The sequence below is a fragment of the Talpa occidentalis genome, unplaced genomic scaffold (genome assembly GCF_014898055.3).
Source record: "Talpa occidentalis isolate TD23 unplaced genomic scaffold, MPIMG_talOcc4v2.1 talOcc4.7, whole genome shotgun sequence".
Classification (NCBI taxonomy): Eukaryota; Metazoa; Chordata; class Mammalia; order Eulipotyphla; family Talpidae; genus Talpa; species Talpa occidentalis.
In genome coordinates, this window is record NW_023605083.1 from 87,775,388 (window position 1) to 87,801,335 (window position 25,948).

The 25,948-nt window shown below is 37.0% G+C and overlaps 1 protein-coding gene across 1 annotated transcript; it reads right to left on the bottom strand.

The window, feature by feature from the left end:
- Window positions 1-1,734: 1,734 nt before the first annotated feature.
- Window positions 1,735-25,917, bottom strand: SPATA22 (spermatogenesis associated 22). Its single transcript, XM_037494442.2, has 9 exons — window positions 25,811-25,917; window positions 24,027-24,136; window positions 22,954-23,082; window positions 20,065-20,125; window positions 19,829-19,930; window positions 16,179-16,521; window positions 14,052-14,181; window positions 4,802-4,899; window positions 1,735-2,025 (listed from the first exon to the last, which is right to left on the bottom strand). The coding sequence occupies exons 2-9, from the start codon at window positions 24,067-24,069 to the stop codon at window positions 1,834-1,836; spliced, it is 1,098 nt and encodes a 365-aa protein (XP_037350339.1). The 5' UTR covers window positions 24,070-24,136; window positions 25,811-25,917; the 3' UTR covers window positions 1,735-1,833.
- Between the last annotated feature and the right edge of the window lie 31 nt (window positions 25,918-25,948).

The window sequence follows — 25,948 nt, forward strand, 5'->3', positions numbered from 1 at the left end:
TGTCACTGGGGCTATGAGGATTACAGTCACCCATCACACCTGACTATACTCTGGGTCAAGGTGGGGATGGAGAGAAGCTCATTTGTGGATGCTTGATCACTGCACGTTCAGGAGTGGACAAGAAGTAGTCCTGTGGGACTGGAGTCAACATTCTGGGACATTTTCTTTGGGAAGGAGGATGGGTGAAAAATTCATAAACACAAGCAAGGGCCAGACAGTGAATATCCCAAAATACTTTGTGTGGAGATGTTATCCTGTTGGGCAACAAGAAGCCATCAGTGGTCTTTGAACTGAGTACCACCATCAAAGACACATATATGAAAGAGAACACAGGTTGGCAGAATCTCACTACAACCCAATTCCCCAGGGGAGAGAGAAACCTACAGTTAACAAGGATCAGATCTCTATGATGCAACCATATGCAGACATAGAAAGAACCAAAGTAAGAGAAAAGGTAAACTCCCAGATCATGTTCAGTTCTTCCTGAGGGCAATATTGAAAGGAAGCCCAGATGTGTATCCAGCAGAGGGATATCTAGTTCCATACTTCTCTAGGAAATCCTTAATAGTACCCTGCCACCACCATCATCTCTACCACGGTCCACAAGCATCTGATTACCACCTAATTTCCAGCTCTCCTCACCCTGCAATCAATCAGAAAAACATTGCTAGCATTTGCAACTGCATCTTCCATACCTCTACTCCATGTTCCTTTTGCCATCACTTCAGCTGGATGGGATTCTTTACATTCAACCTTCATTCCTCAAGTCTGAATCCTCAGAGCTATTGCTTTTGTTGGATTGCTGTAATTTTCCATTTACCTTTATTAAGGGGCAGTCGAATCTCCTGGACTCAGGTATATTCTTTCCTAATTATGTAAAGAAACTCAAATTTCTATTGTTAATTTTTATCAGTATGGTAAGGTAACTTTTTTAGTTGCCTGTTGGTTCAGTGACATAAGGAGCCCAACGTGTCCAAGAGCAATCTCTAGATCTGCTGAAGTAATCCTGGTAGAAGCTTTCCCCCGCTGAGAACTGTATCAGCATTTCTTGTGCCCCAAGTCCAATTCTCTCCAACATCATCTTTTACTCCAGTCACAACTGCAATAAACAGTTGTGCCCAGACTTCAACCAGCTTCATGCCTGCTCCACCTGCTTCCTGCCATAGGATTTTTCTTATTCCATGGAGTTGAATATCATGGAAAAACTCAACAATCACACACATAAGATTTGAAAGTACAGGGGAGCTAGAGATCCATGGACCAACCCTTAAATAATGGGTGCTGGGAGCTAATGGATACATGCTTCCCCTGTTTTCACTTAGATGTATGGCCCTGTACTATATCTCATCAAACTTTATTCACTCCTAGTAGTAGCTGACCAGTAGAGTGCTCTGCAGAGTATATGCTTCCAAAATATTTGAAATAATTAAATGAACTACACGGACCAGCAGTTCCAGTACAATGCTTTGTAACAATACTGACTGTGGGGGTCCTTATCTTATTCCTGGACTTCAGAGGTTATGATCTTTATTTCCCCATTAAATTGGATTAAATTCGGGGGATGACTCAAATGTATTAGTGTCTCATGTTAAATACATATCTATATCTATTATAGTGCACATTTTTGTCTGAAATGGCTGTTGAATTTTAGCAATTGCACAGGTTTTATAAAAACAGTAAAATTATTTTTCAAAAACTTCCACACTTAAAGGATTTAAATATTTTAATCCAACAAGTTAAACACAGAAAAATGGCAGCTATAAAACCATAAGAATTATAATTTAAACAATAACAGAAAATGCTTCATATTATTTAAACTTCCTTCAACACTATTTAAATTTCATTCATTACATTAGTATAATATTTCATCTCAGCATCTCCAATTTGAACAAATACTTGAAATGTTTTTTGTTCAGAAATGGTTGCCGGTCTGACAGAAACACACTTGAAAATATTCTTTTTCTGGTCATAGTGTCCAACACATCTATGAACTTGGCCTCTAATAAGTCTTGGAAGTGCACGATCCTAAAAAATATATAAAAATAATGTTTTTATTACTTCATCTGAATTTAATTTTTGTAATTAATATGACTGAGTCATTATGTATCACCCCCAAATTCCTCCACCTGATTTAGAGCCCCACAGCTGATAAGACCATGATAGCTAGGTATGTAGGGGTGCCCTATCACAGAGGAAAGATCTTCACTTGGATATAGTTTCTTACATGCTACTGAGTTGCTGCTTCTTAAAAACTGAATAATTCCCAATGCAATGGCAAGGGAATTGTTCACTTCTATTAGACTGCCAGAGTTCTGCTTTCAGAAGACAGCAAACTAGGTAATTCAGATCCACTCTCCAACTGAAAACTTAAATAGCTGGATGAAATATTTAGTTAAAAATCTCCTCATAGACATCAACAAGATATCAAGGTAGTGACAAAAAGACCTCATCTGAGAGAAGACAGAAGTTCAGAATGGGGCCTCATATTTGGGGATGCTTTCCCTCTGAGGTATCTCCCAATTTTAGGCAAGGCAGTTGACAGTCTAAGTAACTGAACAGAGCTTTTGACAGGTTCATAGGGTTGGGAGGGAAAAAATGGAATCTCAGGTCCCAAAGAAAAGAGATTTTGATAACCACACCCATCCACCCCAGACTTAGTGTTGGGACTGAAAAGGGTTTTGCCTTAACGGGACTAGTAAACCAGAAAAAAGACCAGCCACCTCCAAATCCTCTGGATCATAAACAAAATTATTTTGCAACTGCTTTAATTAAATGGTTATAAAAAAACACTAACTTTAAGGGAAAATATTGATAATTACTGAAAGGAATATATTAAAGTGTGGAGTTTCTGCTCCTCAAAAGCCACCATTAAAACTTAAAAAGCAAACCATGAAATATGAGAAAATATTTGCAATATGCACAATGAACAAAAAACTTATACCCCAGTATATATTAAAAAAAAAACTTTTATAGATCAAATCAAAACTTTTATAGATCAAATGATTCAGTAGGAAAAAAAGAACAAGAAACCTGAACAGATTTTACATAAGAAGACATTCAAATGGGCAGTAATCATATAAAGAGCTCAATCTGATTAGTCACAGGGAACTGCAGAGAAATGAAATAGCATTAACTTACCCACTAAAAATGGCCAGAATATAAAACCCTGGACAGAACTAAATGCTGATAAGAACACAGAGAGACTACAACTCTCCTTCACTGATTGTGTAAACTGGAAAATTCTTTGGCATCAATCACTGTATTAGAACACGCATATGCACTATAATCCAGCAATTTTACTTCCAGGTACATGCCTAACAGAAATGCATGTATATATGTATAACAAAACACATATAGAGGAATTTTCAGAGAGCATTATTCCTAATAGAAAAAAAAATATGGAAAGACCCAGACACCCACCAACAGGATAAAAACAAACTGTGGTATATTCAAACAACAGAATATTGTGTATATAATATAAATAAATGAACTATACCTACATGCAACAACATAGACAAATCTTAAAAATATCGTGTTGATTGAAAGAAACCAGATATAAAAGATGTACCATATGACATAGTTACATAAAATTCAAAAACAGGCAGAATTAATTTAGGATAGTAAACATCAGGATAGTAGTTACTATTAGGTGAGTAACAAGAGAAGGCATAAGGATGTCTGAAAAGATAGCAATACTTTATTTCTTAACCTTGGTAATGTTTGCTCTGTGACACTTCACAAAGTGTACTTTTCTATGTTATACTTCAATAGACTTTTTTAAAACTTATCAGTTTAGAGAAAAATAATAAACATTCAAGATATACAGAAATTACTGATATGACAATCATTATTTCTTTTCATATATGTGTCAGGTGCTGTCCATTTATGTTTTGTCATTTCATCTCCAAACAACCTATCAAATTGGAATTCATCTCATTTTACAGGGAAAAAATAAAAAGCTAAGCTCAGGGAGTTTTAAGTAGCTATTTAAAGTCATAAAGCTAGCAAATGGTGAAATAAAACTAAAATCCAATTCTGTTTTCAGAATTTAGGTCAATTTCAGAATTAAGGTCAAACTCTTTTACAAAGTACATAAGTTTTATAAGGTCTCCAGAATCCTTTGTGACCTCTAGCATTCTCTGTCATTCCAAAGTCTCGTTACCAAGCCTTTTCCCTACAAGCCTCTGCCTTCCCACAATATCAGAACCACTACCCTTACCCTGCCCCCATCACTAAATCTACCTTCTCATAATTATAAACTACTTGCAGTTTCCTGAACAATCCAAGCCCTGTCTTAGCACATATACTGCTCCCTCACCTTAGAATGCATTCCTCCCTACCTCTTCTAACCCTCAACGTACTTTGGCTTACTTTCCTTAAATGTCTAAGATAGGATGGGTTACTACTTCAAGTATCTTTCCCTGGTCTGTCCCATCCCTCCTGTCTACTTCTACAATACCCTGCACATACCTCTGTCACACCACATTGTAACATTTATGTATCTGTCTTTCTACCTGAGGTTATAAACCCCTTGAGACAAAGTCATTTACCCTTACATTGCACTTTATATCACTTATATGCAACACAGCACCTGGTACATAGTAGACTCTCCATATTAACTAAATAAATAAACAACTTTAACATCAGAACTAAAACCAAACAAAATTCTGAAAGTAGTACTCAATTGTTAACAGAATTTCTATTGCAATGGAATTATAGCCCACATTTATATGGTCTGTTGGGACCATATACAAAGCCTATCTTTGTATATAGGCTTTGTAAAGAATACTTTAATACTCACTATTTCATAAAATACACAAGGCAGAATATTTTTCCCATCTCTCATAAGAAAACTCTTCGAATAATTTGGGCCAGGAGTAACAGCTGAATCAAGAACACCTAAGAAACATTGAAACGGGGGAAAAATCATTGCTAGAAAAATTTAAATAAAATTTAACAGAAAGAAGTTGACAATGAAATAATTATTTCCATATCAAACTCTAATAGTTCTTTTTCTACTACAATAAGGAAGATTTTTTTTAAAGATTAATTTATTTATTTATACAAGCACTGGGTACAGTCAGAAGCGCAAGAGGGTGAGAGAATTCACCAGAGCCAGAGTGGGGAACAGAATAGGCAGACTGACGAAATACAGTCCTGAGGGGAGCAGCAAACGCGGCAAGAGAGGTCTGCATGCCATGTGGGACCCTCGTCCGGTGGATGGGGATCAAACCTGCACTGCAGAGGCTGCGGGCAGCTTCGCAGCCCAGCGTCCAACCGCTGCGCCACCAGGGGAGGCCCAGGAAGATATTTAAAGAAGGAAAAATAGAAAGATGTTTTATACTAAAGAAAACAAAATTTCTGACCCTCTTTACCTTAGAAACAGGTTTATGCCAAAATTCATACAACTGCCAACAGCTGACCATCTGAAGAATTTTTCTTAGAACATGTTCGATAGAGTGGTTAAATCCCCAGTCTACTCTACTATATTATAATACAAAAATACATGTACAACAAATAAGCATCATGATTTAAAGAAAAAAAAATGCACTAAATGAGAATCTTAAGTCATGCATACTTCTTCAACTTACAAAAGTGAGAAATAATTTGATTTCTTTCAAATGTTTCATCTATAAAATCAAGTAATAATTCATGTTTATCTTAAGAAATTGTCAGTAAGAGCATTATTCATTCCTATAATAACTATCTACCTCGTGCTGAACAATGCACATTTATTATTTGTAGGCCAGCCTCATTTCCCTTACAATGCTCAGACTCATATGACTGGGCTGGACCTGCTGCTCCCAAAGACCGCAGTGAACTGAGGCTGCTGCGCTCATCAGCACATCCCATTTCCCAATCACAGAGGCTGGTGTTTCAGGGGTGCGCTGGTTACCCAGTCAGAAATGATGATGTGACGGGGTCATTGGCCAGTTCCCAGAGAAAAGAAACTAAAAGAAACTATGTAAGAATGTGGAAACATGGTGTGACTATGCACAGTACAGAGAACTTTGATAATCATGTTGATACTATAGGGCAGAGGAATCTAATACAGAGACCACATTTAGAGACTTAAAATGAAATCAACACTGTGACAGGACAGGAAAATGGCTAAATCTCAAAAAAATAATACTGAATGAAAAATGCAAGTTGTATATTTTAAAACATAAAGCAATATATAAATGTATATATACTGTATCTATGTATATTTTACATATGTGCAAATTAAAAGCATGGCCCATAAAGATACCACCATGTTGTTCTCTAGAGAAGAAAAATGAGTAAGGGTTTCAAATGTATCTATAACATGTATATAAGAACATTTATTATTCTGTTTTTCTGTATATTTAGAATATTTCATAATTGACATGCTATTTTACTTAACTATGAAGAGAAATATGTTTTAAATCTCTATTTCTTGTTTATTGCCTCACTCTAGATAATTATATTCCAGAAACATTCTATAAAATTCCCCTGCTTTGGGGTCAGCTACATGCTGATGGTAGAAACTAGAATTCTGGTGGTGAACACAAAATAATGTAGTATATGCATATGTTATTTATAAGGCTATCCACTTGAGAGCTATGTAATCTTATAAATCAATGTTAATTCAATAAGAAAAAAATCACCAGGGACAATTGCTTTTAAGTCAGTGGTCTCAATAAAAAGGAAACAAGGGTAAATTTTTGTATAGTAGACTGATTTTGATCCCTTAAATTAGCTAAAATTTTTATAAAGTTATTAAAAAAAAAATGTAGAGTAAAAAAACTTCTCCCTTAGGCCTCCCCTGGTGGTGCAGGCGGTTGAGCACTGCACTGTGAAGCTGCCCGCAGCCTCTGCAGTGCTGGTTTGATCCCGGCCAGCGAGGGTCCCACATGGTGAGGCAGACCTCTCCTGTCGCACCCGCTGCTCCCCTCGACAGTGTATTTCATCAGTCTGCCTGTTCTGTTCTCTGCTCTGTCTCTGGTGAATCCTCTCATCCCTCCCACCTATCTGGCCTGTACCCCTGTTTTTGTATAAATAAATAAATAAATCTTAAAAAAAAAAGAACTTATCTCTCTTTTAAATATTAACTTAAATGACATATTAATTATAGAGTATTTACTCAAATTAGGACTCTTTACAAATATTATTTCAGACTATTTTAATTATGATTTAATTTATATGCAAAAGTATTACTAGATTCAGTATAATAGAAAGAATACTAGACAAAAAAAAATAAAGGAGACTTGGAATTCTAGATCAATTTGTGTTGCTAACTAGTTTCGTGAGTTTAGTCATTTATTTCAATTATTGTCCCATTTCATCATCTGCTTTAAAGTTGAGTTAAATTACCTGTAAGACTCTTAGCAGATTTAACATTATGAATCAGAACAATACTATCACAAATATCCAATTACCTTTTAAGTCACATAAATCAACAACACACCCAGGAACTAAAGAAAATCCTAGTAAACCATAATCTCCTTTAGCAAGTTTTTTTTTTTTTTTTTAAATATTAAATTTTATTTTTATATTCCCCCATACAATTGCAAACGCCCCATTCTGACCCCAATCCTTCCCCTCCCGCCCCCCACCCCCCAAAAAGTGTCTCTGGTTCATAGTTTTTTGTTGATTTTGATTTTCACTTTCTTATATTCATTTTCCTGGTCCCTTATTTAAGTTTTCTAGATTCCTGCTATGAGTGAGACCATCCGGTATTTTTCTTTTTCTTTTTGGCTTATTTCGCTGAGCATGATCCCTTCCAGTGCCATCCATGTTGCTGCAAATTGCATGTGTTTATCTTTTTTGAATGCTGAGTAATATTCCATGGTATATATGTACCACATCTTCTTGATCCAGTCATCTATTTTTGGGCATTTGGGTTGTTTCCAAAGCTTAGCTATTGTAAACAGTGCTGCTATAAACATAGGAGTGCAGGTGCTCTTTGGAATTGATGTTTCTGTGTCCTTTGGGTAAATACCTAGGAGTGGAATTGCTGGATCATATGGAAGCTCTATGTTTAGTAGGTCCAGAAATCTCCACACAGCTCTCCATAGTGGTTGGACCAGTTTGCACTCCCACCAACAGTGCACAAGAGTTCCTTTTTCTCCACATCCTCGCCAACATTTGTTGTTGCTAGTTTTTTTAATATGTGCCATTCTCACTGGTGTGAGATGGTATCTCATGGTAGTTTTGATTTGCATTTCCCTGATTACAAGTGATGTTGAACATTTTTTCATATGTCTGTTGGCCATTTGCATTTCCTCTTCAGAGAAGTTTCTTTTTAGCTCTTCTGCCCATTTTTTGACTGGATTATTTTCTTTGTTGTTGCTGAGTCTCATCAGCTCTTTGCAGATTTTTGTGATCAGTCCTTTATCAGTAGTGTTGGGTGCAAAAATGTTCTCCCAGTTGGTGGGGTTTCTCTTTGTTTTTGTTATTGTCTCTTTTGCTGTGCAGAAGCTCTTTAATTTGATGTAGTCCCAGCTGTTTATCTTTCTCTTCACTATCACTGCTTTGGGTGATGTGTCTGTAAAGATGTCTTTGATGTGCAAATCCCGTAGTGTTTCGCCTATATTTCCTTCTATGTATTTTATGGTTTCAGGTCTTATGTCTAGTTCTTTAATCCATTTTGAGTTGATTTTTGTGTATGGTGTGAGGTAGTGGTCAAGCTTCATTCTTTTGCATGTAGCGACCCAGTTTTCCCAGCACCATTTATTGAACAAACTTTCTTTGCTCCAATGCATAGTCTTTGCTCCTTTGTCAAAGATTAGTTGACCATAAATCTGTGGGTTTATTTCTGGATTTTCTATTCGATTCCATTGGTCTGTATGTCTGTTCTTGTTCCAATACCATGCAGTTTTGATGATTATGGCTTTGTAGTATAGTTTGAAGTCTGGGAGTGTGATGCCTCCATTTCCTTCTTTTTTTTCAGTAGAGCTTTGGCTATTCGGGGTTTTTGGTGATTCCATATGAATTTCATCAATAATTGTTCTATTTCTTTGAAGAATGCCATTGAGATTTTGATTGGAATAGCATTGAATCTGTATATTGCTTTTGGTAGGATGGCCATTTTAATAATGTTTATTCTTCCAATCCATGAGCAGGGGATGTCTTTCCATTTCTTTGTGTCTTCTTCTATTTCTTTTAACAGTGTTTTATAGTTTTCTTTGTATAGGTCCTTTACCTCTTTTGTTAGATTTATTCCCAAATATTTGATTTTTTTTGTTTCGATAATAAAAGGGGTGGTTTTTTTGATTTCTTCTTCTTCAGATTTATTGTTTGTGTATAGGAAGGCTACTGACTTTTGCGTGTTGATTTTGTATCCTGCCACTTTACTGAATTGATTGATGAGTTGAATTAGTTTTTCTGTGGAGATTTTGGGGTTCTCTATGTATATTATCATATCATCTGCAAATAGTGATAGTTTGACTTCTTCTTTTCCTATTTGGATTCCTTGGATGTCTTTCTCTTGTCTTATTGCTCTGGCTAGGACTTCCAGTATTATATTGAAAAGCAGTGGTGAGAGTGGACATCCTTGTCTTGTTCCAGATCTTAATGGAATTGCTTTCAGCTTTTCACCATTGAGAATGATACTGGCTGTTGGCTTGTCATAGATGGCCTTTATGATGTTGAGGTATGTTCCTTGTATCCCAAGAATTTCAAGGGCTTTTATCATGAATGGGTGTTGCACTTTGTCGAAAGCTTTCTCAGCATCTATTGATATTATCATATGGTTTTTATATTTCTTTTTGTTGATGTGTTGGATAATGTTGATTGATTTTCGGATGTTAAACCATCCTTGTGCCCCTGGAATGAATCCAACTTGGTCGTGGTGAATTATCTTATGGATACATTGTTGGATTCTGATAGCTAAAATTTTATTGAGGATTTTTGCATCAGTGTTCATTAGGGAGATTGGCCTATAGTTTTCCTTTTTTGTGTTGTCCTTATTCGGTTTTGGTATTAGTGTAATATTGGCTTCATAGAACGTGTTTGGTATTGTCCCTTCCTTCTCAATTTTTTGGAAGAGTTTGTGAAGGATAGGCACTAATTCGTCTCTGAATGTTTGGTAGAATTCATTTGTAAATCCATCAGGTCCTGGGCTTTTGTTTTTGGGGAGGTTTTTAATTACCATTTCAATTTCGCTGCTTGTAATTGGTCTGTTTAGGTGTTCTATTTCTTCTTTATCTAGCTTTGGGTGATTGTAGAGTTGTAGGAATTTGTCCATCTCCTCTAGATTGTTGAACTTGTTTCCATATAACTGTTCATAGTAGTTACTGATTATTCTTTTGATTTCTGCTGTGTCCGTTGTGATTTCTCCTCTTTCATTTATGATTCTGTGTATTTGTGCTTTCTCCCTTTTTTCCTTTGTGAGCCTGGCTAGGGGTTTGTCTATTTTATTTATTTTTTCAAAGAACCAGCTCTTGGTTTCATTGATCTTTTGGATTGTTTTTTTTAGTTTCAATTTCATTTATTTCTGCTTTGGTTTTTATTATTTCTTTTCTTCTACTGGTTCTGGGGTTTTTTTGTTGTTCTTTTTCTAGATCTTTGAGTTTCGAGATTAGGTTGTTTCTTTGAGTTCTTTCTTGTTTTTTGATGTGAGCTTCTATTGCTATATATTTTCCTCTTATTACTGCTTTTGCTGCATCCCATACATTTAGGATATTGGTGTCCTCCTTGTCATTCAATTCAAAGAATTTTTTAATTTCTTCTTTGATCTCCTCGTTAGTCCAGTGGTCTTCCAGTAGTGTGGCTTTTAATCTCCATGAGGTAGGATAGTTCCTTGCCTTCTTTTTATGATTTATTTCTAGTTTGATGCCTTCGTGGTCAGAAAAGATGGTTGGTATGATTTCAATCTTGGTGTATCTGTTGATGTTTGTCTTGTGCCCCAGTATGTGATCGATCCTGGAGAATGATCCATGTGCGCTTGAGAAAAATGTGTACTCCGTTTTTTTTGGGTTTAGTGTTCTATAGATGTCTGTTAAGCCCAAATGCTCTAGGTCCTTATTTAGAGCTTTAGTTTCTTTACTTATTTTTTGTCTTGTTGATCTATCCATTGTTGATAGTGGTGTGTTGAAGTCTCCCACTACATATGTGTTTTCTCTGATGTCTGTTTTCAGAGAGGACAACAGTTGTCTGATATATTTTGGTGCTCTTTCGTTTGGTGAGTATATGTTAATGAGTGTTATTTCTTCTTGAAGTATTGTCCCCTTAATCATAATGTAGTGACCATTGGGGTCTCTTTTTATTTTTTTGAGTTTGAAGTCTGTTTTATCTGATATAAGTATAGCTGTTCCTGCTTTCTTTTTTGGCCCATTTGCTTGTAGGATTGTTTTCCATCCTTTGACTTTGAGCCTATTTTTATCTTTTGTAGCTAAATGTGTTTCCTGGAGACAGCAAAAGGTTGGGTTTTGTTTCTTAATCCAGGCTGCAACTCTGTGTCTTTTTATTGAAGAGTTTAGTCCATTTACATTTAGAGTTAATATTGATATGTTAGCATCTGTATTTGCCATTATGTTTGTCTTTCCTTTGATTTTATTTATTTATTCTTTTAATAACTTTTTTTTTTTTTTTGGTCTTCTTTCGTTGTTATTCGTCCCTCTGAGGTTCTGGCTTTAGGATTCCTTGTAGTATTTTTTGGAGTGGGGGTTTAGTCGCAATGAAATTCCGGAGTTTCTCTTTGTCTGGGAAGGTCCATATTCTTTCTTCATGGAGGAAAGAGAGCTTTGCGGGATAGAGTATTCTTGGTTGGCATCTGTTTTCTTGGAGTCTGTTGACTATGTCCCTCCACTCTCTCCTTGCCCGTAATGTTTCTTCAGAGAAGTCTGATGTCAGCCTGATTGGTTTTCCTTTGAATGTTATCTGTTTCTTCCCTCTTGTCAGCTTCATTATTTTTTCCTTGTCCTGGATTCTTGGGAGCTTTACTATTATGTGTCTTGCTGTGTTTTTCCTTTCGTCGTGGAAGTTTGGTGTTCTTCTTGCTTCTTGTATATCAATTTTCAGCTCCTTCTTCTCATTTGGGAAGTTCTCTTCAATTATATCCATGAATATTTTCTCTGTTCCTACATCTCTCTCCTCTCCTTCTGGAATTCCTATAACTCTTATATTTCTTTTCCTCATGGAGTCAGATAGTTCCCGAAGTCTTTCTTCATTCTTTTTCCTTCGTACTTCTCTTTCCTTTTCTGTTTTGGTTCTTTTTATTTCTGTGTCTTCAAGATTACTTATTCGTTCTTCCATTTCATCTATTCTGCTTTCATTGCTTTTCCCAGAGTTCTTTAGTTCCTCCATTAATTCTTTGATCTCCTGCATTTCTCTTACTTCCCTCTTTAGGGACTCAATTTCCTTCTTCTGATCTATCACTTTTTTAATCATGGCAATTTTAAATTCTCTTTCTGGAAGGCTCAGAAGTTCTTCCAAGTTGCTGTCGTTGCAATCTGGGGAGTGGTTTTCTTTTTGTGGTGTGCTTCTTTCCTGAGGAGTTTTTAGGTTGCGTGTGGTTCTTCTACTCCCTACTGTCTGTTTTCTAATTTGTCGTATGCGTTGGGACACTGTGTTGCTCGGACTGACTGACATCTTGGGTGAACTTCTCCGCTCCCCTCTGGCTCTTCCAGGAGCCATCTCTGTCTTCTGGGGGAGCTTTCTGCTGGTTTTAGGCAGTTTTTACTGAAGAAATGTCCCTGTTCTCAAATGGCGAAGCGGGATGCAGTCCCTGCGCCTCCGGTTTCAGGCACACTCTTCTGCGCACCCGGTCTGCCCCGGACGTGGGTGCCTGCTCCCTCTGTGGGCTCAGACTGCTGGTCGGAAGGGGCCTGGCGTGGAATAACTTCCCGGCTGGCCACTGGGTCCTCCAGAAACCTTCTGCCCTTTTCAAGCAGTCTTAAGAAATGTCCTGTTTTATAGGGTGTTAGTGACTTTTTTTTTCCTGGTCGCTAGGTGGCGCCAGAGATCTCTCCTATTGTCCTTGGGGGGCTGTTTTTCGCCTCCCCCCACCCCGTGGGACAGAGAACAGAGCGGGAATGGTAGGGTACACCTCAACAGCTTTGGGGTGCTGTGTCTGCCTTGTGCCCCACCGTCGTGGAGAAACCACGCCCCGAATTTTCGTGCCCCGGGTCTCAGTTCAAAGCCCTCAGTTCCAGGACGCGGGCTGTAGCCCAGTTCAGTGGCGCGGGAATGGCGCCTTTTGCACTGCTCCCGTGCCCGGGTGCCTGGTTCCTGCTCACTCAGGGAGGGACCTTCACCTCAGTGAGGACCTCCGTGCGTCTCCCCGCAAGCCTAGGTCGTCTCCCCGCAAGCCTAGGTCGCAGGCGCGGGGACCTGGGCAGCCGCGATCCAGGTCTGCACTTGATTTTCAAGCGCGCCGAGCACGACACTTTCCCGCGCCAGCTTACCGGCAGCCCGGGCTGTGTGCGCGTCTCCCGGGGTCTTTGTTCTTCTCTAATGGCGCCCGGAGCCGTTCGCTCACCGCTGCGGCGGATCCTGCAGGGTTCGCCTCAGCTCCCGTTCACGGGGTGTGGTGGCTGCAATAGTTCCTTTCCACTCACAGTCCCGCTTGCTTCGTCGTTTGTTCTTGTGGGCCGTTTTGGTTTGTTGTTTCCTCCTCTCTGCCGGTCGGAGAGTGCCGCCTCTGGGGGCGGGGGAGGGGAGCAGGGTTCTGCGCTTCCCTCCCTTCTAGTCCTCTTTTATGGCCACTTTCTTCTTCGGGCAGTTCGCTGGCGTCACCCGTTTATCTTCTGTGTCCCAGTTCTCACTGGGACCTGCCGCTTTTCCTCCCTATTCACTTTTTTTAATGGGAGATCTTACTCGCAGCGTCTCCTCGCCGCCATGTTCAAAATAATGACTATCTTAGCAAGTTTTTAATTTTACTTTATAATTCTTCTAGGTATTGACATTTAAAATTATTGTCCATTTTTTTAGTATTTACATGTATTTATATGTTTTACATCATTGTTCATTTTTGTACGATGTTTGATTTCTCCTCTCAGGTGTAGTCCCCATAAAAAATAATAATAAATAAATAAAACTATTGTCCAAATTTAACTACCAAAGTATTTTTGAAATATTACACCTACCCAATATTTCAAAAAGAAGTACAGCTTTCTGTGCGTGTTCATGCCAGTACTTCATGCTTTCAATAACTGCAGATATAATTCTTAAAGAATTATCTTTTTCTTTAAACTTTAAATGATATGATGAGGTTTCCTTTTGAAAAATTAAAACAAGGTATTAAAAAAACTTTTATTTTTTCCTCATATACTTTTACTTTCTATGCAAAGACTAAGTTCTTATAATAGGCAATGTATAAAATATGTTAAAAGAACTACTGAAATTTTAGTTGAGTTACTTCCCTAATTAAAGGCATAATTAGTACTTTACTGGAGGATAAATTAGTATGCACTTGGAAAAAACCAAAAAGAGAATTATTTGTATGGGTATCTATTCACTACTTCACTTATTTGTCGAATATTTTAAAAGATTCATGTGCCAATCCTATGATAAACACAGATCAATAAAAGACAATTCCTTTCCCTAATGTGCTCACCCTCTAGTAGGGAAGCCAGACACATTCATTCATTCCTTCCAAAAATATTTATTGGCACCTGCTACATGTTAAATATAGCTACTTAGGAAACAACAGTGAACAAAATAGACAAGATACACACTCCCAAAGATTTTTCCACACTAATGGGGGATTCAAAAAATAAGCAAATAAATATATAATAAAATATCAGGAATTGATAAAATTTATGCATTAAAAACAGTATGTTGTGGAATGAGAAACAAGGAAACAGGAAGTATAAAGGCCCTAGAGGAAATGCATCTGGCATTTTTACATATATTAAAATATTAATTTGGGGGGAAGGGTATTTCCATTGTAATGGTGCAGCATGTCAAAGAACATTTAATGGGGCATTTTCTTCCCTAACAATTCCCTTCCCTTCTCTTCCCCTTTGTAAGCAAGGTTCAAATGCCTCCTATTGAGGACTTCTCCCATGAGTCACTGTTACTAAAATGACTATGTCAGATCATTCTTGCATGCAAGGAAATATGACTGAGAACCACTGTAATACATACTAGTCACATTTCCAGCAAAAAAAAAAAAAAAAAATGAAAAGGCTGCTTACATGTATATGGGCAGAACAAACAGGGTACTTAAGCATACAAAAGGGGAGGAAATAAAATTAACAAGTCTGTGAAAGTTGGACTCGTGGAGGATTTATATCATGCCTGTGACACAATATGTAAGCAAGAATGGAAAACCCAACTTCTCCCCACCATTTGATGTCCTGCCAGGGACTCCCACCATGGAATTATGTATTATGTAGGATGATCCAGTATTCCAGGGCACAAAAGAAGGGCAAAGGGTAAAGAACCTACTGGACCAGGGGGCAAGGGAGGGATGATAGCAAACAATTAGCATAAAATATATAAAAGACATTTACAAAGAACAATCAGAGCAAGGAGAAGACAGACCAAAGTGCAGATATAGGGAAGAATATAAACCTAAGCATAGTTCATTAGAGTGTAAATCATATTGAGAATTGTGAAGAATCTGAAATGGTAAGAACACTGGAGAATTAGAAGAATATGGAATATGAGGCTGGAAAGGTAAAGCAAGATCAGATTATAGAACAGAGGCCACCAAACTATGGTGTGCAATCTAAATTTTACTTGCTATCATCTGTTTTTGTAAACTTTTACTGGAACACAGCCATATCCGTTCATTTACGTATTGTCTCTGGCTGCTTCCAAGCTACAATAGCGGAGTTGAACAGTATACATGAATAATAGCAAGAGAGAGAATATGGCCCACAAAGCCAAAATATTTACTATCTGGGCCTTCCATAAAATGTTTGTTGATCCCTGCTACAAAAAGAAAAAAAAAAAAAAAAACACCTTGGAATGACATATGAAGATCTTGGAGATCTGCAAGTAATGGATAAGCTGCCATCAACTCAGTAGTTCAGAACCCAATTGGAAACCATAAATCAACTATAAAAAGTAGTAGCAATTCACAGCCTCTAAGAAAATATTTTGGAAATTAACATTCATTGACTCCAATGTTATTGCATACTTGTGCCAATCAAGTTTGCATGCCATGAGACTGATTTCAAATGCTCTGATCTCTGTAACTTTCTAAGTATTTATCTCATATTTTAATGTAAATACAAAAATGTAAATAACACTTCAAACTTTACCTTGAGAGTATTTTCTTCTGGAATATCACCCAACATTTTCTTCTTAATCTGATTTTGTTGAAAATTGGGCTTAAATGCTTGCAATGTACTGTTTTTATCTACACCTCTCATTGTAGAGACAGACATTTTTGATGACTGTTTTTGTCTGAGTACTTCAGTTTCTCTCTGGTAAGGTAAGTTAGGAGGTTCAGATTGTCTTAATTGCTTCTGTTGCTGGGATCCCAAACTCACTGGACAGGAATTTATTTCATCATTTGCCACTAGATTTGTTCTTTTGCCTTGAGGTCTAAAATCATTTCTATCCCAAGGTTTCAAGCTGGTATTTTTGTTGCCATCTCTGAAGCTATAATAGTTTTAAAAAATTAGCATTAGTTTTTGTTTCTATATATTTTTCCTTAATTAAAAGAAGATTAATGAAAATGTGTATTTATGTGATAATTTACGGTTTACAAACAACTTAGTAAGGTAATTACTGACTTGCTAGAAACACATACATCACTACAGCATATTGCACATGAGAAAACTGCATTATTGAAGAAGTACTTGACCAGTCATATAGCAAATTACTGACAATTCAAAACCCAAAGAACTCTTATCTCCAAACTCAGAGTCCAGTGCTATAAGGTATATATTTTAAACTATATAAGTTTTCATACAGTAGTGGTTGTCTCCTAAGAGTAAGACTTTGAGGACCGTTGCTTGCTTCTTTATACATTTATTTTTTAATTTTCTAAAAGGTAAGCAATAAATTGTCAAATATTTTAAATCACAAAGAGGATATAGACAAAATACATTACTCTTTAACTAAAAATTTTATAGTTTTACTACGTAGTTTGAAAGCCCTGCATTAATCCATTCCAGCATTTTACTAGCTACATTAATGTAAGTTAGTTATCACCTGATCAGAACTTGACACTAATGAGGCCAAAATCAAAAGCATTATTTCTGAGCAGATTAGTGAAGAATTCCACTGGAAAAATCTAGTAAAAGTCACAAATTATTTTTTTCTGAATAGTTTTCCTGAGAAATAGCATAAGAGGGAAAATAATAAAAACCATCCCATGTTACAGAAAAAAAATTCCAAAAAAGGCCTAGGTTCCCTAGTGACCAAAAACAAGTCCAGATTGTATGGGGCCTAAAGCCTGTATAATTTGGAAAGACTTCTTAGGCAAATTTAATATAAAATTAGGAAAGAAAATGAGAAAAGAAATCAGAAATAATTGCAAAACTTTCATAGTTTATAAAGACCACAAATACCACAAAATCCAGGGAAAATTATAGTAATAACAATCAATAACAGTAACTATTTTATTAATATTATTACAAGTTATCTGCCTGATATACCTCTATAAAACTTTTTCCTACATTGATCACAAGTTTATATAACAAGTTTTATTTCCCACAGAAAGAACAGAAACAAAATTTTGTCTTTCCTCTCATAGCTGTGGAAATTATTTTTATTATTCATCGTCTTTAAAAGTTTCTTTCACAGGCCTCCCCTGGTGGCGCAGCGGTTGAGCGCTGGGCTGTGATGTTGCCTGCAGCCTCTGAAGTTCTGGTTCAATCCCTGCCTGCCACATGGCGCGACAGACCTCTCCTGCCACGCCCACTGCTCCCCTCAGCAGTGTATTTGGTCAGTCTGCCTTTTCTGTTCCCTGCTCTGGCTCTGGTGAATTCTCTCACCCTCCCGCGCTTCTGACTGTACCCAGTGCTTGTATAAATAACTAAAATAAATCTTTAAAAAAAAAAAAAAAACTTTCTTTCACAACTCCTTACTGGTAACACTTCTGCAACTTCCTCCAATATTTTTGCCGAGTAGATCCTCCTAGCCTAGAGACAAGCCCTGGGAAACTCTGGTCTTGCTAGGTTTGCCCCAAACATAGATGCTGCCTCTGCAGCCAATCCCACTCAGTCAAGTCCTCAAATCTCCGCCTGACTATGAATTCTAAATTGTAGTGGTCCTGAGGAGGGCAGGGATCAGTCTCTCCCTCAGGCCTGACCTATGTCCACATGTTCAATGAGATCCCCAAGAACAAGCTGTTGTTGGGCCAGGTATCCCATCAGTCATGCCTATGGCCTCAACATCAGGATATAGGGGTGACCCCTAGCACTTCACAAAGCCTATACTCTAACTGCCATTTTCTTCTCCGGCCCATGGAAGAGAACATGCCTCTGAAGGGAACAATGCAATGAGAGCCCTGAAGTTTAGGCATCATTAATTTCATGGTTAAATTTCCTCTGCAAATGAAAACTCCTAGACTCGCATATCTAACAGAACTATACTCAATCACTTACAGTTCAGAGCAGTAGGAAAGCAAATAACAGCTCCTTAAGTATGGTAACATATGAAGTCAGTCAAAAGTAAATATGTAGATATAAGTTTCTACATTTCATTTATGTATATACTGTAATTTATTTAACCCTTCCCTAGGATTTTCATCTAGATTGTTTAGATTGTTTCCAATTATTTGTTACTATAAAGAGAGTGTTGGTGAATATTTTATACAAAGATTTTTATCTGTATAAAACTATCTGTATAAAACTCCAACTATCTAATAGATTGTCTCTCATTTCAGATTGGAATATACAATACTGTCTGTCCAGATTACAATCTGTTACCTAATTTTCTATCTAATTCCTTTCAGAATGGACTTTCTTCTAGTACTTGCAACTGGGACTATTACTCTAAGGGCCGCCCCCAAATCCCTGAATAGCCCTGGTTTCAAAAACCCCTTGGTCCTAAAGAAAGTGATAGACTGGTCCTGAGGAAATGAGCAAGAGTCATAAAGTTTTTAAATAAAAAACAATTTTTATTTAAAAATATTGTTTTGATGTATTTGTTTTCATTTTATTAAAAGTTCCCCCCTTTAAAAAATGGTATCTTTAATAAGAATGAGGGTAATATTAACCTCCAAGGTTCTTGTAAGGAGTATTAAAATAACATTATCAAAGCACTAAACAGTGATACAGGATATGTATTTGGTAGAGTTTTACCAATACTTTGTTTCCAAAATTATCTCTTGCAGTAGTTGCCACTTACCCAAGAATACTAAAATGCAACCCTCAAAAAAATTCATGTCCTTTTTCTATCCATTTTTCCAGAATTTTTAGATATTAAGTGTAGCACCTTGTGGCAGTGACCAGAAGTACACTCACCATTCTCCTTGATGGCCTTGTTCATTTTTGAGCCCCCTATGCATAAGCATGAGCAGATGCATAAGCATTTTGGCATCTATTCTTCTTTCTTATTCAGTTCTATTTATCTTGGAGCTCTCCTTCCCAGTATAAGATTGAGCATTCCATTTGGTTCTTAATTTTGAAATACAGCCATCATTAAAATAGCTATTCCTGACTACCTAATATCAACTAGATCTTTAATGATCTATAGCAAAATAATAAATTCATGATAAACATTGGCAGAAATTTCATTATAACATTAAAAATTCTTTGGAAACATAATCACTGCCAAATTTACCCAGGTTTTAAATAGAATGCTCTCTTAACTTTCATAAAACACAGATAGTATGCCATAGTTAGCTATTAAGTAAAGAAATTTCATGAATGCAATTCTAACAAAGGAAGAAGAGATGGAAGAAGGATGGAAAGGAGAAGGATAAAAAGGAATATAGAAAAATCTTAAGCAGGCTCACCTCCAATCACTCTTGCTTCTTTCAGTATTTGAAAGTATCATAATAGATTTAGACTCAGAATCTTGACTTCTCAGGGGTTGAGAAACTGAGTGTGGTGTTTGCCTTCCAAAGAAATATGTTTTGTGTTAAATATTAATATTTTCCAAATTAAGAAATGTAAAACACATGTTGAAGAGTAGTATCACTCAGTAACAGACATGTGACCAGTGAATACTGGTGTGTATTTTTCCATATACCTTGAGTTCACTGTTTTCATTACAGGTGGCAACTCTGGACTCATAACTTCCCAGGTCCAATCTCAGAAGATATAAGTAACAGAGAAAATGGTAAGATAAGTAGCATTTTTTAAAAAATCATTTCATACTTTAATTTGCGTTGAAAGATTGAAAAAGAAAAGAATTTGAAAATATGAACCCATTCTTCAATAGCACTTTGCTGTGGAATTTGTCACAGCCTGTCTTATAATTTCTTCCCTACTATATTTTAAGGAAACAACAGTTTAATATATATCTTTTCCACAATGGAAAAGCACACATACAATATCATAGCCCAAAACATATACATTCATGGTGCATATGCATATGTATGCAAGCATATATGCATGTGTGGAAGAGAAAATAAAAGTTTCACCATCTGAGTTCTCTTACCCTCCCGCACTTCTGACTGTGCCCAGTGCTTGTATAAATAAATAAATCTAAAAAAAAAAAAGTTTCACCATCAATTCTTATCCTTACTATGTGTAAATATACCCTGATATTTTATTCTACTCTATTCTATTTCTTTTCTTTTAATATTGGTTGTTTCCCAAGTTGAATAATGGATCAAGATAAAAATTTAAAAAACACTAATCTAGTCCTATCTCTTAAGCAATATAAGAATTTTATATCTCTAACATAGTAATCCTGGTCAGAGTTTGGAAAGAGAACACACATTTTCTATGGAGCAGATTAAATTGTCATTATTGTTCAAAGTCAACATTCATGCTACATGCAAGAATATTTTACATGGGGAAGAATTTTTTAAATGGAAGAGGATGACCAAATAGAAGTCCACTTATGTATATCCATGTGAAATTCTTATTTTATTTGTAAAACTGATAAAATATGAAATTCATTCTTCAAATTTCTCAAAAGTGGAAGAAAACAAAATAAATAAAGGTTTAGAAGTAGATTAAACTCTTTGGCTGCACAATGGATAAAAGTAACAAGTATTGATATAAATAAAGATATTTCAGCTATAGGGCCTCCCCGGTGGCTCAGCGGTTGAGCGCTGGGTTGCGAAGATGCCCGCAGCCTCTGCAGCGCAGGTTCGATCCCCAGCTGCCGGGTGAGGGTCCCACATGGCGCACAGACCTCTCCTGCTGCCCGCTGCTCCCCTCAGCAGTGTACTTCGTCAGTCTGCCTGCTCTGCTCTCCCCACTGGCTCTGGTGAATTCTCTCACCCTCCCGTGCTTCTGACTTGTATAAATAAATAAATAAATAAATAAATAAATAAATAAATAAAAATAAATAAATCTTTATAAATAAATAAAGATGTATAAATAAATAAATAAATCTTAAAAAAAAAGATATTTCAGCTATTTAAAAAAAGGTGAACTATTGCTATTTGCAACAATAAGGATGGAGCTGGAGGGAACTATGCTAAATGAAGTAAGGCAGGAGAAAGACAAATACTAGATGATTTCACTCAAATGTGGACTACAGAGAAACAAAACAAAGGTACTGAACCAAATAAACCAAATAAGCTAAATCAAATAAACCCTAGAAATATGACTGCAGAACTGAGGGTGAGATGTGGGGTAGGAACAAAGTGGAAAGGGAACCCAAAGGTCTATGGTACAGGTCTATATATGTGCTTTGGTGGTGGTTGCAGTTTGGTGACTTACATCTGAGGAGATGTGAACCTCTTCGCCTGAATAATATACAATACTGTAAACCAATGTTACCTCAATTGAAAAAAAATCTTCTCTTGAAATCTTAAAAAATAAAGTACTGAAAGAAAAATGACTAGATTTTAAATTTCTAGTCATGTTTAAAATACTTTTTTAAGTGTGCCCCCAAAAATATATGTAATCGGCATAAACCAGCAATATTTCAGAATGTTTGCTTGTCCATGCCTTCTTCCAGAGAGAGTCTATTAAGACCTTTCACCACCCACCACCATTGGAGTCAATTGTTTTAACAATAAAAAGCTTACTCATAAAGCTAAATGCAGATTTGGGCCTCCCTGGTGGCACAAGGGGTTAAGTACAGCACTGTGAAGCTATCTGCAGCCTCCGCAACCAAGTTGGATCCCTGGCCAGCCAGAGAGCTACCCACATGGCACAGCAGACCTCTCCTCACTCACCCACTGCTCCCCTCAGCAGTGTAATTCAGTCAGTCTGCCTGTTCTGTTCCCCGCTCTGTCTCTGGTGAATCCTCTCACTTCCCACACCTCTGGCCTGTACCTCAGTTCTTGTACGCATAAATAAATGTCTTTTTAAAAAAATAAATAAAGCTAAATGCGGATTTTAGTGAGCTAACTTAAAAGACAAGCTGAACCAGAGGGATTCAATCTATAGAATATGAATCTAGAAGCACAGAGGACAGTCAATGATGAGCTCTGAGAACTAGAACTAAAAGGTTACGTTAACTCATAGCAAGGGCAATTTAGTTCACATGCTAGTTGAAGCTATATGGAAGCCAAATGGATGAGAAAGTAAATCCAACAAATGAAGACTCAGTTAAAAACTAGAAATCTGTCATCTACCCTTGCTAATATCTACTTCCCCCCCATTTTTCCTGTGTACCTAATACACTTAACCCTATTCCTTAGGCAACATTAGTTTCTCCATTATGTACCAATGTCTATGTCACAATATCCAAATGTATTTGGGGGGAAAAAAATACTTACAACGTAGGTTATTACTTCATTAGAACAAAGGTGACAAATCTAAGATACTCCATTGAAATGCTAAGCCACCCATGTAGACAAGGAAACTAAAACTACTTTATTGGAATGTTCAGAAAGAGCCAAGTAATCCCTGTATTTGGATAGTGAAAAGAATCACTTTCTACCAATTATAGTAGCAATTTTCTATAATGCAGTAGAGTAGTTCTTTCCTGAAAATTTACTCATTTTCTTACCTGTTGGTAGAGGAGGAAAATCATAACTCTCAGAAACAGTACTGATACCTGGATCATTTTTAAATGGATTGGAAGTTAATGGCTGTCTATTCCTCTTTTTCTGATTGAACAATGGTACAGGCAAACATCCTAAAATTAATGTACCAACAAATTAGTTCTTAACAGGCAAACAGGCCCAGTTATATAATAATTACTAGTATATAATAATACATAACTTGGATTTGTCTACTTTTATATGTTTATTTTATCTTTATTATGGATATGTTTCTAGACTTGATTTTTTACATTCTTTTAAAGATCCTGAATAGATTGTCTTTAAAACCTCCTTTCTTATTCAACCTTAACAGAGCTTTAGTTACCTTGTTTGGAAATAATGCCCAGCTCCTCCCTTATCCCTCAACTCTTTCCAAACCCAATTTTTATTTTCCTTATTTCCCTCATTGATTGCCTATTATCATATCAACTGTAGGGGATGCTTCAAGGACAACAGAGGTAAGGGAGAACAAACTTTGACCCATGTATTCCAAAACCCTAACCATTCTTTGGACTGTGATAGCACATGCTTTTGGGCTATGGTTCTCAAACCTTAGTTTGAGTAGTATTTATCTGAATGTATGCTTAACATGCCCATTCCTAGACCCACTCTCATAGATTATAATTCAACAGATTAGGTTTAGAAGCTAAAACTATGCATTTAATAAGCACTCCAGGTATCTGTAATGCATATGTTCTGCAGATCATGTTGAAAAGTATTTATTTTAAATAAGTGAAGTCATAAATACAAATAAAGTAAAATCTATTTCCTGTTCTCAGCTTAAAGGCACAGAACAACTCAAACACATCAGGTTTAGATTTGCAGAAAGAACACTAGAGTAAATCCAGGAAGGTGTGGTTTGATTCTGCCACTAAACATTTTACCTCGAATAACTATTTTTATTTGCTTGGACCTAAAAAGTAAAGAAGCTAAATTATATGGTCAATCTTTTTAAAAGTTCCTTCCATAATGCTCCATCTATCAACTATATAATCTTTAAATGATATATACAAAAATGTTTAATTAAGTTGTTAAATACCTGCTGTACTTCGAGTTGAATTTTCATTCAGATTTCTCTTCATTTCTTTCAATATCAAAGTCTTTAATTTTTTCTTTAGCACTCCAAATTTACCATGTGAAATTTTTTCACTAAATGGTCAAAGAAAGAAATTTATAACTTATACTGTATCAACAGCAAAATCAACTTCTCAGTTTAGTAATTACTGAAATCTTAGTTTAAAAAATGGATTAAAACCTGATAATGTTAATACTTATGGAGTAATGAATAATTTGCTTACTGAGTAAGAACTGCAGCATAACCCATTTTTCCAATTCTGTTCAAAATAAGTTTGGACTAGGGTGCTGTAACCCTGCTGCCTAAATATATATGGATTTCCACACAGTCTATTTAATTTATTTCAGAATCAAGAAACCACAGTGTGAATAATTCCAAACAAATCTATAAAGATGGAAATGGATTATACCACTGGAAAAGTTACATGCTTATAAAGCCAAGAAAGAAATATACACAACTGAACTAGCCATGTGAGAACATGCTGTGTCTCAATATAAAACATTGTCCCTGGATTATGTAATGCCAAAGCCAAAGACCTCACTTAATATCAGGAATGACTGTAATAAGTTCCCAGTCCGTTTCTGTAACTCCAGTAACTGAAACCAAATTTTTCTTTCTTTTATAACATTTCCATTGTAACTTTTTCCATGTTCAAACTCCTAACATACTTCCATTCCAATTTATTTCAACACACACTTATCCACTGCATGAAAAACCAAGATACACTGAGATACCTAAATAAGATAATTTGTGCTCCCAAATTTCCCAACCAATGAGGTAGGTAGATATGAACACAACTAATAATATAAATCAGACTGAAGTATCTATCAATTTCCAAAAATCGCTTACAGAAATAAAAGGACTGCTTCTTTGTTTTGCTATGTGGGCTTTGAAGCTGGATACAGCAGGCCCTTTAGAAAATTCTCGTGATGTCATTCTCCAAACCAAAATAGTTTTTCTTATCACAGAAATACTAAAGCAACTAGAGGGGCTTACAAGGGTTACTATGTTTCTAAGTATCATGCAAACAAAATAAACAAAAATACAATGAGGGGCTTCCCTTGTGGCACAAGGGGTTAAGCACCGCACTACGAAGCTATCCTCAGCCTCTGCAGCACGAGTTCAATCCCGGCCAGAAATCCACCCACATGGCAGAGCAGACCTCTCCTGCCTCGCCCGCTGCTCCCCTCAGCAGTGTATTTCGGTCAATTTGCCTGTTCTGTTCCCCGCTCTGTCTCTGGTGGATCCTCTCACCCCCCCCCCATATCTATGGCCTGTATCCCAGCTCTTGTAGGCATAAATACATAAATCTTTAAAAAAAAAAAAAAATAGCGCTGGAAACTGTTTACAGAATTTATGTTTTTTTTTTTGAAAAAAAAAAAAAAGGACAATGAGCTGCCCTGATCACTGGGCCTGGTGGCAGGGACGTTGAGTTGCCCCGACCCGTGTTTCCAAGTGGACCCGTCCCTTAAGGCTTTATTTAATTGGTGGCATAGACGTGCAAACCGTTTTTTCTCCATTACACACACACACACACACACACACACCCCACCCCACACCCCCGCCTCACCCCCACCCCAAAGCCCTGCCTCAGCTGGAGGCACGAGGCCTATTTCAGACCCGCTCGGGGGCGGGGCCTTCCAGTCACAGTTCCTGTTCTCTCCAAGATTTCTACCGACTCAGAGCCTGCACAGTTTGATAACCAGGAACAATACGCAACCCTCCCTCCTGTCAACATGACGCGCAACTTTAACTCTCAGCTTTTCCGGCTTCCATCAATCGCCAACCGTCGCGAGCACCGTCCAGTCAGCGCTCACAGACCTTCCCGCTTCGAGAAAACACGCGGGAAGTCAGGTCGTGCGCATGCGCGCCTCACTCGCGCAGGC